The sequence below is a fragment of the Sceloporus occidentalis genome, unplaced genomic scaffold (genome assembly GCF_023333645.1).
Source record: "Sceloporus occidentalis isolate IW3139 unplaced genomic scaffold, rSceOcc1.0.p SCAF_1, whole genome shotgun sequence".
NCBI lineage: Eukaryota > Metazoa > Chordata > Lepidosauria > Squamata > Phrynosomatidae > Sceloporus > Sceloporus occidentalis.
In genome coordinates, this window is record NW_028316981.1 from 308,433,630 (window position 1) to 308,450,925 (window position 17,296).

The following is a 17,296-nucleotide window of genomic DNA, read 5'->3' on the forward strand; positions in this document are numbered from 1 at the left end:
AGTTTAACTGAATTTCAACAGGAAACTGGAAATGTTTTCATTTATGGACTTGTAAGTGCTTAAAACTGTATTTGTTTCAAATTGAATAAGTCACCTTGTGGCGTAGTAATGTGAGTGTTGAAATACAACTCTGGAGACCAGGGTTTGATTCTCACCTTGGTCATGAAACCCACTGGGTGACTTTGAGCAAGTCACATGCTCTCAACCTTGACAAATCTTGTCAAGAAAACCCCAGCATAGGTTTGGTTTAGGGTTGCCATAAGTTGGAAATGACTTGAAAGCACACAGCAACAACAACATCAACAAAAGCCACTTTGTATTGAGACAAAGGCCAGATGAAAATGTTTTAATAACAACGATAATAATAATAACAGCAACAACAACAGTAAATCTAATGACAGGCTCTCTCAGATCCCAAAGTTGATGGTTAGTATTGTCTTGTCTTTCTATAACATTATTTTTCATTAAATTATATAATCTTAATGTATTTGCCTCTCATCATCTCTGTAAATCTAATATGAATGCATGAAACTGCTTTATATGTGATGACTGACCTAATCTAATATTGTATAGCATGGCTTCATAGGGTCACAAACTGAAGTCTTTCCCACAGTTTGCTGTTTGAAAGATTGAACCAGAGACCTTCAGCATGAAAATACATGCCCAGCGTGAAAGTACATCATTCCGTCTCTGGCTTTACCTACATTGTTGGCTTTTTTCTTTCTTTCAGTCATTCCTTACCACATCATCGTCACCACAGGTAGTGAGTTAGGTTCTGACACTGACAGTCGAGTTTTCCTCATCATGATGGGACCTCAGAATATTAGAACAGAACGGCTGTGGCTTGATCTCCCAGAAGGACAGGATGAATTTGCAGATGCCTCTGTGGAGAAATTCTATGTTATGGGACGGGATGTTGAAGAATTAAAAAAAATAGAGGTAAGCCACAAGACTGAAGTGTGACATCTGGAAGTATGGAGGACCAGAAAGGCTGACAGTTGCCTTAAAGGGAGCAGAGACACTGAAGACTCTCATGTAAGAAGATGTCTTAGGGTGAATTGAAGCCATTAGCTTGAACTATTCCAGTTTGGCATGGGCAGTCCCAATTAAGCATCTGTTTCCCCATTTTTAAAATGTTGCAGTTTCTTTCTTCTCCTCCCAGTCTCCCCTTTTGTCTTCTGCTCACTTTAGTGTCTGCAAACTGAGTTCAAAGTGCCAAAGTAGTTTGTAGTTGTACTCAGTTAACTCAGCAGGGAGGAGAGGAAAAGAAAGGACAAGACCTTGCCTTTCCCTGTAGACTCCAGCAAAAGCAAACTACTGAAGCCTAAGTGTGTGTGTGTGTTGTCTTTCTCTTTAATAACATTTGTCATCCTGACCATATGCTGCCACTGCTTAGCTGCACAACCCACTTTTAATTTGTGAAATGTTGACGGATATGTGAACCATCAGTTCTTTTAGCTCAGAGGTTTACCTGTGACAGGTGTGCATGTTTCTACTTGGCTTCTGAAATTATTGGGAGAATGTGTCTTCCCATTGCCAGAATTCCCACTTCCCCATCACTATTTTCCTGCTTCTAGGTGTGTGCCTGCGTATGCATGTATATGTCCATATATGCATATGTGTATGACCCCTGTCCCTGCATTCGAAACTGAATGTACTGCTGGGACCATGGTGGTTTATATTCTTCATCAGATTAAATGCTGTCATTTCTCTTTGTCTGTGAGATAGTCTACATGTAAGTGTATTATGTGACTTGTTAGACACTTTCTCAGAATCACATTGATGGTTTGTTAATCTGGAGCAAACAGTGAGTCCATTGTAAGGAGGGTATATCCAGGATGTAGTGCTGAAAAAGCTGGATATTGTCTGAACTGCTCATACCAGACTCTGGGATTAGGTCCTGCGTCATGCATACTCCCCACTGAGAGGATGAGGGAGGCCATTTTATTTGGCCTTCACAGACAGGGACAAGGAGTAATGAGAGTAAAGTGTATTTTAACTTGTTATTTTAAAGTAAATGAGGTAAAGTGCAAAAGAAAGGAGAAGGGAGGGAAGGAGTGAATTTGGCAGAATGTTGGAGTGGGCTGGATAATGATTGTATGGAGTGAGAGAAAGAGACAGAAAGAGAGAGAGTGAGTAAAGGTGAAAATCGACAATTGGTGAGTGAGGCTTTAGAGTTGAAAGTGGTTCTGGTGCAGAGACTGATTTGTTCAAACTCAAACTAAAAAAGAGTATGAAATGATAACTGCAAGCTTATTATAAACATCTTTTAAATATACTTTACATATTTTAAAATATAGTTTACATATTTAATAATTTTGCCAACCTGTTCTTTTAGCTTGGCTATCTAAGGCCCGTTACAGACGGGCTAAAAAGTACGCGCGGAGCGCGTACTAGGGTTAAGACGGGGCGGTGCTTCCACACCGCCCTAACCCTAGTGCGTGCTGCACGTGCACAAAATGGTGGCAGCCGTTCCACACGGCCGCCGCCATCGATACATGACGACCGCGCCGCCTCCAAACGAGGCGGCGCGGTTGTGACATATTGGGGTCGCGGCAGGGCGCCTAGGGCGCCCTTTCCGCCACCCCGGAAGGAGCTCCGTTTCGGAGCTCCTTCCTGGTTTGGTCCGCTGGGCGCAGCCTTCAGAAGGCTGCGCCCAGCGGACCAAAGGAGAAAGGGGCCAAACAGCCCCTTTCTCCTTCTCCCCGCCGCCGCGGGGTGTCCTTGCGGCTTGAAGCCCCAAGGACACCCCTTTCCAGGTTGCGGGGAAGGGGCCTTTTGCCGCTTCCCCGCAGCCCGGAAAGCAGCAGATCAGGGCTTCAGCGGCTGCCGCTCTGGCCACTGAGGCCCCGATCCGGCGGGGAAAGGTGCGCCTACAGGCCGCCCCAAAGGGGCGGTCTATAGCGCGCCAAAGACTTCATTGAAGCAAAAGAGGAAGAAATATTTAGGATATGATGGCAATGGGACAGTGAATTGTGCTATTTTTAAAAGTATCCTCTTGCTCCTGAGGAGTGGACTTAGGTGAAGCGGGTACAACAATCTGCCTGGCACTTTTACACTGATTTAGCAGGACTCTTGGTGTGTGTGTGTGTGTCTGTATATAAGAGCCAGTTTTGTTTATTTTAAAATGTACTATGGGTTCTAAAATTTTGCTTATTTCACTGCTTGTGCATACAGACATGAAAAGTTTTCTCCCCTCCAATGAGATTACAATACATTTTGTGCTTTTTTGATAGTTTTGGCTTGCTTGCTTTTTCAGAGCTTTTGTGGCCCAAATTTTATGAATTCCTTTTTGAGTGTAAAATACTTTTTTTTTTGTTGCTATTGTTGCTACTAAGACAGTAAGCTCAGGCAAAAGCAAACTGCTGCAGCCTGTCCTTGTTGCGGCAGCTAACAAGGCCAATGCGATTTTAGACTGCATCAATAGAAGTATAGTGTCTAGATCAGGGGTAGGCAACCTTTTTGAACCAGGGGCCGGGTTGCTGTCCCTCAGACAACTGGGGGGCTGAAGCCAAAAAATAATTTAAAAAAAAAAATTAAAAAAAAAAATAAACTGGGACAAATGTAGGACAAAATTTTCAAATGGAGGACAGCTTTTTTAAAATGGAGGACACGTGAAAAAATTTGCTGATTTTTTTAAAAAATGTTAATATAAATGCATGTTTCTGAGGCTTCTATAGACAATTGCCCCCCTTGCCCGCCTCCTCCTGATAGGCCAAAGGCCTCACACCCTCATGCGAGAGGCCAAAGGCTCCGGCGGCAATCGGCAGCAGGACTGGGCTGGGGCCGGTCCCAAGGCCTTGCCGGGCCGCATCCGGCCCGTGGGCCGCAGCTTGCCTACCCCTGGTCTAGATCAAGGGAAGTAATAGTGCCCCACCTGGAATATTGTGTCCAGTTCTGGGCGCCACAATTCGAGAAGGACATTGAGAAACTGGAATGTGTCCAAAGGAGGGTGACTAAAATGGTGACGGGTCTGGAAACCATGCCCTATGAGGAATGCCTTAGGGAGCTGGGTATGTTTAGCCTGGAGAAAAGAAGGTTAAGAGGTGATATGATAGCCCTTTTTAAATATTTGAAAGGATGTCATATTGAGGAGGGAGCAAGCTTGTTTTCTGCTGCTCCAAAGACTAGGACCCAGAGCAATGGATGCAAGCTCCAGGAAAAGAGATTCCACCTCAACATTAGGAGGAACTTCCTGAGAGTAAGGGCTGTTCGACAGTGGAACAAACTCCCTCGGAGTGTAGTGGAGTCTCCCTCTTTGGAGGTCTTCAAACAGCGGCTGGATGGCCATCTGTCGGGGATGCTTTGATTTAGATTTCCTGCATGTCAGGGGGTTGCACTGGATGGCCCTTGTGGTCTCTTCCAACTCTATGATTCTATGATTCTATGATTCCTTGTTAATAGGTTTTGCCATCTTGACCACTCTTGAATATTGATTGGGCCAAGATGATGGAAGCTGAGCCAGTTTTCCTCTGTGAAATGTGCAAAAGCCCATTTATGATGAATAGCCAGAACTGACTGGACATTTCCATAGCAGGGGTTGGTGTGGCACATAGGGTTTGAGGTGGGAAGAATATGGTGTGGTGCAACCCTATTCTGATTAAATAAATGATTTTATCTGCTTTCATTTATTAAGACAAAGACGTTCCCAAATCAAATATCTATCTTGGGAGGGATATAGCAAGTTTGGTAGATTGCAAATCATGCAGACTCAATGCATAAATATTCCCTTCCTTTATTGAAAACAGAACAAAACACCCTATAGGCATCCATTTTGTATGCAAGATATTAAAATCTCTCATTCTTTTGTGTTAAAATCTTTCCTTTTGTGATGGCATGAGCTTTCCTGACTTTAGTCCACTTCATCAGATGCATGAAATTTTATTGTGTGATGCAGATAAATACACACATGACTTGCGGGGCGGATGGATATTGTTAAATGCAAGGTCAGAGTGAAATGAAAAACAGAAATGAAAGGCAGGCAGTGTTGGTCGTCTTATTAATGGTGGTCATTCACAAAACATTTGTCACTAGTGTTTTGTGTCTTAGGCAGCAGCTGTTTTATGAATGACCACTCTTAATAATGTGATTGCCCTTGTCTGTGCTTCCTGCGTTGCATCATGGATCAGTTAAAGCATACTGCGGTTCATGAAATCTCTTATCCTCATAAATCTGTGAATCTTAAAAGTGCCAGAGTACTTATTGTTGTTCTTGTTTCAGCAGAGTAATAGAGCTACCCTTCTGGGAAACGATTTGGGAATTGGTTGTGTTTGTGTGGCATGCCATTTGGGATGGCTCTCTGCATTGTTTTAAAAATCTGTAAGTGTAGTTTTTTAAAAGAAAAAAAAGAAGAAGAAAGGCTTGACAAAGTGTTGATCTCTATCAGAGATTGAATTTCATAAATGGCCTGCAGTGAGGAGAAATTCTTGTATAATTTTCTGACTTGACATAGAAATTGTGTTCACAGCTTGCCAGACCTTGGGAGACCTCTCCTAGGAGAGCATTAATCATGGCTCATAAGCAATGCTCACCGATTAGAGAGTCCTCTCAGCACAGGAACCATTATATAACCAGGGGTCCAAGAAGCACAATTTACATAGACTTATCATTCATTGCAATTTTTTAAAACAATACTCTTCCTCAAGACTCTCTGTAGTGTTGCTAGTCTTGCATGGGAGTTTCACCTTTATGTGTCTGCCTTGCTGCATGAGAATATCATCTACAGAGAGGAAGAAATATGTGGTCCTCCAGACTGCAGCTCCCATCACCACTGGCTATGCTGGCTATGGAGCCCTGATGGCACAGTGGTTAAATGTCAGTACTGCAGCCACAAGGTTGTGAGTTCAGTCCCAGGTAGGGCTCCAAGGTCCACTATAATAATAGTTTTTATTTGTATATTTCTCACCTCTCCCTGCGGATTGAGGCGGGAGTACAACAGGAAATTTAAAATTACAATTCAGTTAAAATACATTCATATGACATAAAATCCAAAAAACACAGCAATAAACCTATAAAAATTCAGTATCAACATCTAGCTTCCCATACATGCTCAGATAGCAGGTCAGGGGGATAGGCTCGCCGGAAGAGATCCGTCTTGAGTGCCTTCTTGAAGGCATCTAAGGTGGTAATAAGACAGATCTCCTCCAGCAAGCCATTCTACAATTTAGGAGCCATAGCAGTAAATGCCCTGTGGGAAGTAGATCTTAGTCTAGTCTCTGAGTAATCCAATAGGTTCTTCCTAGTTGTTCTGAGAGTGTGTGGCGGATTGTGTAGGGAGAGGCGTTCCTTCAAGTAACTTGGGCCCAAGCCATGTAGGGCTTTAAAGGTAATGACCAACATTTTGTACTGTGCCCGGAAACTATTCGGCAGCCAGTGAAGAGATTTTAGTACTGGTGTTATGTGGTCTGACCTAGGTGTACCAGTGACCAATCTGGCTGCCGCATTTTGCACCAATTGAAGTTTCCAAACTTGGTACAAAGGTAGCCCCATGTAGAACCCATTACAGAAATCAAGAAGAGAGATTACCAGAGCGAGTACCACTGCTTCAAGGTCCTTTTGGTTCAGATAGGGGTGCAGTTGGCGTATCAACCAAAGTTGATACCAGGCACTTCTGGTATCATCATCCACCAGGCCTGCCTGGAAGAAGACGAGCCCTCCCTTCATCCACCATCTTGAGGGAGAGAGGAGAGGCAGGCTAGCTCCACACCAGGCCTGCCTGGAAGAAGACGAGCCCTCCCTTCATCCACCATCTTCAGGGGAGAGAGGAGAGGCAGGCTAGCTCCACATCAGGCCTGCCTGGAAGAAGACGCGCCCTCCCTTCATCCACCATCTTCAGGGGAGAGAGGAGAGGCAGGCTAGCTCCACACCAGGCCTGCCTGGAAGAAGACGCGCCCTCCCTTCATCCACCATCTTGAGGGGAGAGAGGAGAGGCAGACTAGCTCCACACCAGGCCTGCCTGGAAGAAGACAAGCCCTCCCTCCAGTCCATCTGCCTTGGTCCAGGCCTCAGGGGGAACTGCTGGACCTGACCCCCTCCCTTCCTCACCATTCCCTTCTCCTTTTGTGTTGTGTCTTTTAGATTGTAAGCCTGCGGGCAGGGAACCGTCTATTATCCCCTCTGTTGTAAACCGCTCGGATTCCCAGTGATTGGGTGGTATATAAATAAATCCTATTATTATTATTATTATTATTATTATTATTATTATCACATCTACTTGAGATGATAACTGTAGAGATGGATCCAGAAGTACCCCCAGACTGTGAACTTCATCCTTGAGGGGAAGTGTGACCCCGTCCAGACTGGTTGACAAATCTCCATCCCTGGACTTTGGGAACCTATCGCAAGTACCTCCATTTTCTCTGGATTCAGCTTGAGTTTGTTTTACCTCATCCAGCCCATTACTGACTTAAGACAGACATTCAGAGGAGAGATGCCATCCTTAGTCACTGCAGCAGTCAGAGACATAGAGAAGTAGATTTTGGTGTCATCAGTGTACTGATAACACTGCACCCCATGTCTCTGGATGATCTCTCCCAGCGGTTTCACGTAAATGTTAAACAGCATGGGGGACAGAATGGTGCCCTGAGGGACACTGGATGTCAGCTCTCTTTTAGACGAGCATGAGTCTCCCAGCTTCACCATCTGGAATCTGTCCGAGAGGTAGGAATGGATCCACTGGAGCACAGTGCCCCCAATACCCAACTCCCTCAGTTGTTCCACAAGGATACCATGGTCAATGGTATCGAAGGCCACTGAGATGTCCAAGAGCACCAACAAGGTCACACTTCCCTCGTCAATGCCCAGACAGAGATCATCGACTAAGGCGACCATGGCTGTCTCAACTCTGTATCTCATCCTAAAGCCGGTTTGAAATGGATCTAGATAATCGGTTTCATCCAATACAGCTTGGAGTTGGGGGGCGACTGCCCTCTCAAGCACTTTGCCCAAGAATAGGAAAAGGGAGACCGGTCTGTAATTTTTTCTTATCAGGGGATCTAAGGAGGGGTTTTTTAATAGCGGTTTGACTATCGTTTGTTTCAATTCTGATAGAAATGTTCCCTCTTTAAGGGATGTGTTAATAATGAGATGTAACAAAGTTTTTATTACATCCCCCCTGAATGGTCAACCATGATAGGCAAGGCTTGAGAGAGCACGTCATCCTCTTTACAATTCCAAGGAGTTTGTCCACATCATCGGTATTTACAAACTCAAAATGATCCAGTGTAACTGAGTCCACGGAGTCACTGGACACCTCTCTTACTGATTCTATTATAATGTCCGCGTCCAGATCAGCCTTTATCTGAGAGATTTTATCCGCGAAGAAGTCATTGAAAACGTCACAGCAGGCTCTAGATGATTCTAGTAACAGGTTCAGGGTCGAAGGCAGTTGGGTTAGCTCTTTCACCACCCTGAACAGCTCTGCTGAACGGGACTCTGCAGACGCAATACGTGCAGCATAGAAAGAATTCTTTGCTGCATCGATTGCCACTCCATAAGAATTGAATAGGTTCTTATGGAGTGTCTTATCAGATAAACTGCTTTCCATCCTTTCATAGGTCAGTAAAATGAATACCCAGCTTGTTTGGGGCAATTAGTTTACAAATTGTAAACTGCTTAGAGAGTGCTGGGTTCACTGATAAGCAATATAGAAATGTAAATGCTATAAGGATCCAAGATCATCTGGTCAAACATTCCCCACTCACAATTTAGTTCAGCATTCTGTTCCCTACAGCTGCCCACTGAGATATTTTAGGGAATCACACAAAAAAGATAGGAAGGTTGTTCTTGTCATCGTCACCATCATCATCACCACCAACATCATTATCATCTATTATTTATATATCACCATCAGTCTACATAGCTTTTTACAAAGTGCAACAACAACAGTCAGCCTTGTCAAAGGCAAACATTCACACACGCACCCCTCCCACTAATGCAATACAATTGTAAACAGTTTATCCAGACAGAAATACAAAAAGCATTGCAGTATAATGCAAAACAAGCAGACAAATACATAGTGTATAATCAAAATATGCAAAGTTATGAAACAATATTAAACTAGCTAACTAACTAACTAAAAATAATACATAAACAAATCTTGGGCAGGGCAGGCAAAGGGTGCCTCTGCAGATGTTGTTAGACTGCAACTCCCATCATTCTGCATCATTGGCTATGCTGGTTAAGCTTGTAGGAGTTTCATTCCAAAAACATTTGCAGGGCTGTATTTTACTCACCACTGATCTTAGGGTGGGAGAAGGTAGATCAGGATCAATCTCTTTGTGGTTTGTAGTAAATTAAACAGCCAATGGAGTAGTAAACCACTCATTAAATGGCCAATGCAGTGCATTCTTACCCTTTGAAGCAAGCTTGCCTATCCAGGGGGAGGTGGCTTACACAAGGAGGTACTGAATATATCTCCTTTCACTGGGTACCTCCTTGCACAATGAACTTTAAAAGACATACACAGCCATAACCCTGGAATCTTATCAGGTTCCAGCTTATAAGAATCACTCAGTTGGCTGGGGGATCTTGGGAGATTTATTCCAAAAAAGCGATTATTCCAGGCTGTGAAAACCTGCCTTGGGCACATAACCAGGATACCAATCCAGATTGCCATTTATTTTTTTAAAAAACTATTCCCACAATTGCAAATGGCACCTCAGCTAGATTATCCCTCAAACTGTGGTCAGGTTGGGGATGTGAAGCTTCCCAGGAGAATAGTATAGATTCAAAGCAGCAGCAGCCCTTTTTTTGGTGGATATTCCTCGAGTGCAGTGGTGTTATCGATTTTTTCTTTTTCCACATTTACGGATGTTCTTCACATTTATTTCTCTGACAGCACTATCCCTGTGATTGAGGTGGCAAACACAAAGAGCAGCATCAAATACATTTGGTCTCAGCAGTCCTGCGGAGGAACTGCACAGTCTTTTCCTCTTGGCAGACTGTTGACGGATGCCTTTCCTCTCAGCAGGAAGTGACAGAAGGTCGGGTGGAAGGAAGATGAAGAACGTGGGAAAATGAAGTGGAAGAAAATAAAGAGGCTGAGATGGATCAGGGTGTTATGAGGGTGGCTGGGAGTAAAGACAGGCCAGGAGGAAAAACACAGGGATGGCTTAAAATACTATAGAAAAGGAGATGTCAGAAATTTCCTCTCCTAGTTCTTTTAGTCGTGGCTGATAGGCCTTAAGGTTCAATCTGCACTGCAGAAATAAGGCATTTTGACACTGCTTTAGCTGATAGGGCTCAGTGCTATGGAGTCCTGGAATTGATCCCCCACCATGAAATAAAGAGGCCAGACATGTAAATTGGATGTAAATAAATGGGTCTTTATTAGACCTATAACCTATTTAAGCCCCAACTGATAACTGTAAACTTTTGAGACTTCAACTGAGGGTGAAATCCTGATGTGGGTTCAGGACTTCCAGTGTGGGAGGCAACAGAGAAGGACATGGGTTAGAGGTGTTCTCTGCCCTAACCTTCACAGCAACAGTTCTAGTTGGAACGGGGCAGAAATTTACCCGTCCATATTCTTATTGTGATATAAGAATATCCTTGCAATTCAAAAGGGGGTCCGAGGAACCTTTGAGTTCCGGACCAAAGAGTTGTGGACTCCTGTTGCTGTAACCGTAGAAAACAGAGAAGAGATGCCTGCTGCGCTTTAAAAAACTACAACAAAGCTACTAATGTAAGCAATCATACATTTGGACTTACTTATCTTTCTAGCTGCTCCTGGACTGGCGGAGCCTCATGGTTGGAAGGAGCTTCTGGCTGAGAGAACTGTAAACAATTTATATTTTTCTTTCCCTTGGGAACCCCTCTGAAATCAACATATCTAAAGCGGACTCTATCTGAAGGTGGGGCATGAGACGCTGAATTTGGACTTCAATTCCCATAAAACCCTTGATGGGCAGAAAACAGAGGTACTAAGAAGAAGTGGAATGGAGGAGATAAAATAAACGGAATGGACTCAACAGAAATAAAAAGGAATTGAACTTTATAAGTGTGTTGCTGAAAAACTAAGAGTGGGGAATGACTGTGATGGACTGTTTTTTCCCTCGGACTCTGGAGAATTCTTTAATTATCTAATTTGAATTGGCCATTTCCTAGAAAGGAAAAGAAGACAAAAACGCCCAACCTTGGACTTCAACTCCCATGAGCCTTTGGTGAGCAGCTTGCGCCTTATAATAGGACGCTGAGAAAAGCAGAGGGAGGAGGAAGGAGAGGCGTGGGCCGGATAGAAGGTACGGAGCGGCTTTAAGGGAGGAACATTGATGGTTAGGAGGAGAAAACCAAGGAGAAAGCGAAAAGTTGGGGTGGACTTATAAAGGAAAAGAAAGCCGAGGAGGACAAGGTGCGGGAACGGAAAAGGAGGGAACGCGAACCGACGAAAGAGAACTAGAGCTGGGGTGGACCCTTTGGCTAGCCTACGGACTATTTACTGCTCCTAACGGCGCAATGGCAGAGGAGCTGAGAGGTCACAAAGGCCTCCAGATTCCATCTTCCTCGACCGGCGGTGTGGTAGCAGCGTTTGGGCGAGCCCTTTGGCTAGCCCACGGATCATCTGCTAAGAGAAGAATGACGGTCATCAAGGGAAGTGATATTCTGTGACTTAAAAGCCCTTCTTACAGTTACTATTCAGGCTTTAATTGAAGAACCTAGGTCTCCCCCCCAGGGAGTGGGGGTATTTGAGGAGGACTTGAGGGGACTTCAAGGGAACAGCAAGAATAACAGAAATAAAGAGTGGGGAGAGGTTTATGGGGAGGGGGGGGGGAAGCAAGGATTTAAAAGAGGAAACTGTGAGCCCTGAGAGTTCTTACTGTTAACTAATGAATTTGAGAAGTAAGAAGACGGGCAGTGAAGGATGAGAGACAGAGAAAGGACTGAGACTAAAATAAGAAAGAAGGAAAATAAAGAAAAACAAGGAAAATAAGGAAACAGAACAGAGTATGAAAAGAGATAAGTATTGGAAATAAGATTATTGATGGTTGAATTAGCTAAGTAACTATAGAAGAAGTAAGATAGATTTAAAGAAAATAATTGTCTTTGAGGTAGTAATATACATATTGAATGAATCTATGATGGTTAATGTTAGAATAAAATAAGGATATTGGGGTTGTTGAAGTGTATCATATACTAGAGTGATCTAAATATTATCTTTTATGCAGGTTTGCAAGGTTACTTAAGTTCAGAGTATAACAACTCAAAATAACTAAGAACTGGTATTGGAAAACAGAAAGTTAAGATTTGGTATATGGAAACAAGGGAAGCTACAAGAAGAAAGGTAAAAGAAAGAACCAGAAAATTTCAAGTTCAAATTAATAACACTATGTTGTCATTTTCCATTTTCCCTTTTCCTTTGTTATTTTCATTATAAAGATTTTATTTTAAAATCTAGAAAACTGTGGAGAAGTTAAGTACCATTTTTTGGTAATAGAATATTTGATTTTTATGAAATGGATGTGTAATATCTTTAATATTATACTGTTCTAGCTAACTTCTGTTATAGGATTAAATCAGTAAAGAAATATTTAAGTTTGATTGAATATATAATTACTGAATAGGAAGAAATGGCCAAAAGCAATAAAGGACCAACACAATCTCAACTTTTACTGACAACAAGAAGAGGATCAATAGAAGATACAATCAAAATCACTGATCCTAATATACGTATCCTGGATGAAATAAGGAAATTACAACAGGAAATAAAAGATGCAAGATTGGAAACTAAGGAAGATATTAGAAATGCATGCGCTGAACTAAGAGAAGAAATAAAGGATATGAGATCACAAATAAGGAAGGACATTAAAAAAGAATTGGACACTTTTTGGGGGAAAATCGACAAACTATCAGAAGATCTTATCAAGACGCAGAAAGAAGTTGACCAAATAAAAGAAAGAACAAATGTTTTGGAAAAATCTTCTAAAGACTTTAATCAACAACAAGAGGAACAGAGACATATGGAATGGAACAGCGAACTACGATATAGAGAAATATGTATTAAGCTAAGAGGTTTGGCGGGAAAAAGCAAAGAAGATCTATATGAAAGACTTATTCCAGCTTTGGCAACTTATATCGAAATAACTCCAGAAGAACTGGAGATAGAAATAGATAAGACTTTTCGGATAAACTCACTTTTTAACAAGGAAAAAAGTACAGCCAGAGACATTGTAATTTGTTTCGCAAGAACTAAAGTCCGGGATAGATTCATTCAGCAAAGTTATGAATCGAAATTATAGATTGAGGACACCGAGATCAAAATATTCAAAGATATCCCTCCACAAATAATGTTGAATAGAAAGAAATATAAACCCTTAACTCAACTTTTGAAACATCTAAGTATTGATTACAGATGGGAAAGGATTGAAGGACTAACGTTCTTTTATCAACAGAAAAGATATAAAATAGACACCTTAGAAAAAGCTAATGAAATAGAAGCAAAACTTAAAAAGGAACATAGAGATAATGAAGGAAAAAGATCAGAAAGAGAATATTCAAAAAAGGAATGGAAACCAAAAAGTAAGGATTCAGAAAGCCCAGTTAATGAAGAACAACAGCTAGGAAGTTTTAAACCATTAGAAAGAACTGAAATTGATTTGCTGACTTAAATTAAGAAATTATAAAGTAAGGGTCTACACATTGGGTGAGACATATACTGATTTGTGAGAAAATATATATGCGAAAGGAAAACAATAAATAAATAGCCCTGGTGGCGCAGTGGTTAAATGCCTGTACTGCAGCCATTCACTCAAAACCACAAGGTTGCGAGTTCAAGACCAGCAAAAGGGCCCAAGCTCGACTCAGGCTTGCATCCTTCCGAGGTCGCTAAAATGAGTACCCAGACTGTTGGGAGCAAATTAGCTTACTTGCTAATTAGCTTACTTGCTGTTCACCGCTATGATCTTTGGAATAGTGGTATATAAATAAAACAAATTATTATTATTATTATTATTATTATTATTATATACAAAGGGGCGGAAGGGGTGGAACAACAATAACAACAACTGCAATAACAACAAAAAAAGAAAGGGAAAATATAGACGAAATTAATCTTAAATTGTAAAAATGCTAGCAATCGGAATATATGGACCCCAAGAAAATAAAGAAAACTACTTTCTAAGCATACATAAAAAAATCCAAGATATATCATATGATAATATCCTACTATTAGGGGATTTCAATGCGGTAATAGAACCCAAAATTGAAAGGAAATCTGTGATAGGAAGGAACATTAAAAAACACAAGGAAAATTGCCAGATACCTTCTTTGATATGATGGAAGAATTAAATCTCTCTGATGCATGGAGACATAAATATGGGAAAACAAAAGAATATACCTTTTTTTCAGAGGCACATAATTCGTTCTCAAGAATTGATCTACTTTTAGCATCCAAACCTCTGCTTCCATACATACAATCATCAGATCATAACCCGATTGTCATGAACATACAAGAAAAAAAATTGACATATTCATGGAGATTAAATACGGATTTGTTAAATGACGAGAAAACAACAAACAGGGTAAAGGAAGAACTGCGGTGGTATTTCAAAGAAAACATAACAGAGAACTTATCAATGAACACGATATGGGACGCAAGCAAGGCAGTAGCCCGAGGAATATTTTATTAAGATTAATGCAGAACAAAGAAAAGAGAAAAAACTAGAAGAATCTTATTTACAGATAAAATTGAAACAAAAAGAAAAAGAATGGAAAGAAAAAGGGGATAAAAAATTAAAAGTGGAAGTAGAAATATTACAAGAAAAGCTGAAAACATTAGCTATTAAAGAAATAGCGGCTAAAATGAGGAAAGCTAAACAATTACAATTTGAAAGTGGCAACAAAGCAGGGAAACTATTAGCACAAAAACTCAAAAAATAAAAAGAAAAGAAAATAATCAACAAGATAAAATATAAAGAGAAACAATTTACTACGCAAAGCGAAATTATAGAAAAATTCACAAACTTCTACGAAGAACTGTATGATGATAAAACTGAATCAGAAAACAAGGGGGGAAAATTACTCAATATTTGAATAAACAAAATATTAAATATATCAAGGACCACCAAAAAGACAATCTTAATAGAGAAATTTCAACTGAAGAAATATTAGAGGCGCTCCAAAAACAAAAACTGGGGAAAGCGCCAGGTCCTGATGGGTTATCAGCGATATACTACAAAAAATTAAAAGAAGTATTGATAGAGCCACTCAAGCAAACTTTTAACGGAATACAAAATAACGGTATACCTGAATCTTGGAAGGATGCATTAATAACTGTAATTCCGAAAGGAGATAAAGACCCTTCTGAAATTAAAAATTATAGACCCATATCTCTTACCAATGTTGATTACAAAATCTTCACATCAATATTAGCTGGAAAATTAAAGAAAATCTTAATGGAGTACATACATAAAGATCAAAATGGATTTTTACCTGGAAGGCAAGGCCAAAATAACATAAGAACATTTATAAATATACTGGAACATTATGAACAACATAACGAAAAAAATGGCTTGTATCATGTTAGATGCAGAAAAGGCCTTTGACCAGATAGATTGGGATTTTCTTTTAGCAGTCATTACAAAGATCAACATGGGAGATAAATTTGAAAGATGGATTAAATCAATATATAGTCATCAAAAAGCATGCTTACTCATTAATGAAGAAAAGTCCAGGAGCTTTAAGATTAAAAGAGGTACGAGGCAAGGGTGCCCCCTATCTCCCTTATTATTTATTTTAACACTGGAAGTCTTAGCCAACAAAATAAGGGAAGAAGATAAAATTAGAGGGATCAAAATCCGAAATACAGCGTGTAAATTAAAAAATTTTGCAGACGATATTGTGGTTTTTCTAGATGAACCAAACAAGAGTATTAGTCATTTGATCCAAACTATAGAGGATTTCGGCTCATTAGCGGGATTTAAGATAAACTCTGAGAAAACAACAATCCTCACTAAAAACCTCTCAAAGGATGAAGACAAGGTACTAAAAGAAATGTCAGGATAGTCTATTGAAACTAAAGTTAAATATTTGGGAATTTGTTTTACGAAAAGAAACATGGAACTCTTCCAGAATAATTATACTAAACTTTGGACTGAAATTTAAAAAGATTTAATGAAATGGAGTAAATATAATCTATCCTTTCTAGGAAGAATTGCTGTAATAAAAATGAATATCTTGCCAAGAATGTTATATTTATTTTGTAACATTCCAATAATTTCAAATGATAAATATTTTGCACAGTGGCAAAAGGATTTGTCCAGATTCCTTTGGCAAGGTAAAAAAGCGAGAATAAAATGGAAACTGCTTACATAGGAAAAATCTAAAGGGGGATGTAACTTACCAAACTTTAAGTTGTATTATCAAGCCGCATGCCTTAATTGGCTAGAAGATTGGATCAGTTTAAGGGATGAAAATCTGCTGGATTTGGAATGTGCTAACTTAAATATGGGAATCCACGCATATATGTGGTACTTAAAACCTAAAGATAATAATATATTTAACCACCACGTGTTGAGAAGACCCCTATTAAAAGTTTGGTATAAAATGAAAAAAACAATTCTATAATTACATCCCCCAATGCGTATCTATACAGGAAGCATATTACAAAAGAACAAAATGCAAAGACCAACAATGGATAACATATGGAGATTTAATTAGCAAAACGGTGGATGGGAAATACAGTATGAAAAAGATTGAAGAAATCAATATAAAAGGAGGGATGCAGGACTGGTTCCTTTATAATCAATTAAAAAGTCATTTTAAAATAGACAATGAGACAACTGGTTTGACCATGGATAAAAATGAAATTGATATAATAGTGAGGGATAGACAAGGAAAACACATATCTAAATATTATAAGCTAATGAAGGAGAGAGAGTTAGAGGATGAGCTAATAATAGTCTTTACCTAGACTACCTCTTCAGCCTTCCATAGGGCAAAAACACCAGACTCTGAGGGCAACCAAATCCTCAGATTGTATCCTCAGCCAGTCATAGGGAGGGAGATATGAGGCACGCTCTCCCAAACTCCCGCGAGTTTGTAAGAGAGGGCAAAACTCCCATAACTTCCCCAAAGGCTGCCCCGATCAAGACCTTTCACCTCAGTGGGGTGCCTGGGTGCACACCGATTGTTCCCCCGCCCCCATTTAGGCCAGGGGAAACCTATTTAACATCCTGCCCTAAGCCAATTATCTGTTCAGAGAAATAGTATGAGATAGACAAAACAAAACCCTGGGAAAAGGGGAGAAAATTCCTACCTGGCCCCGAAGCGACCGAAGATCTCCATACTGGCCTGAGGGAGG

The 17,296-nt window shown here is 40.6% G+C and overlaps 1 protein-coding gene across 1 annotated transcript in view; it reads left to right on the plus strand.

Moving 5' to 3' along the window:
- LOC149324215 (lipoxygenase homology domain-containing protein 1-like) overlaps positions 1–17,296 on the plus strand; it is a 237,886-nt gene that overhangs the window by 157,512 nt on the left and 63,078 nt on the right. Inside the window, exon 32 of the mRNA XM_089487726.1 lies at positions 731–939. Coding sequence (XP_089343852.1) covers positions 731–939 — 209 coding nt within the window. The remainder of the gene's footprint in view (positions 1–730; positions 940–17,296) is intronic.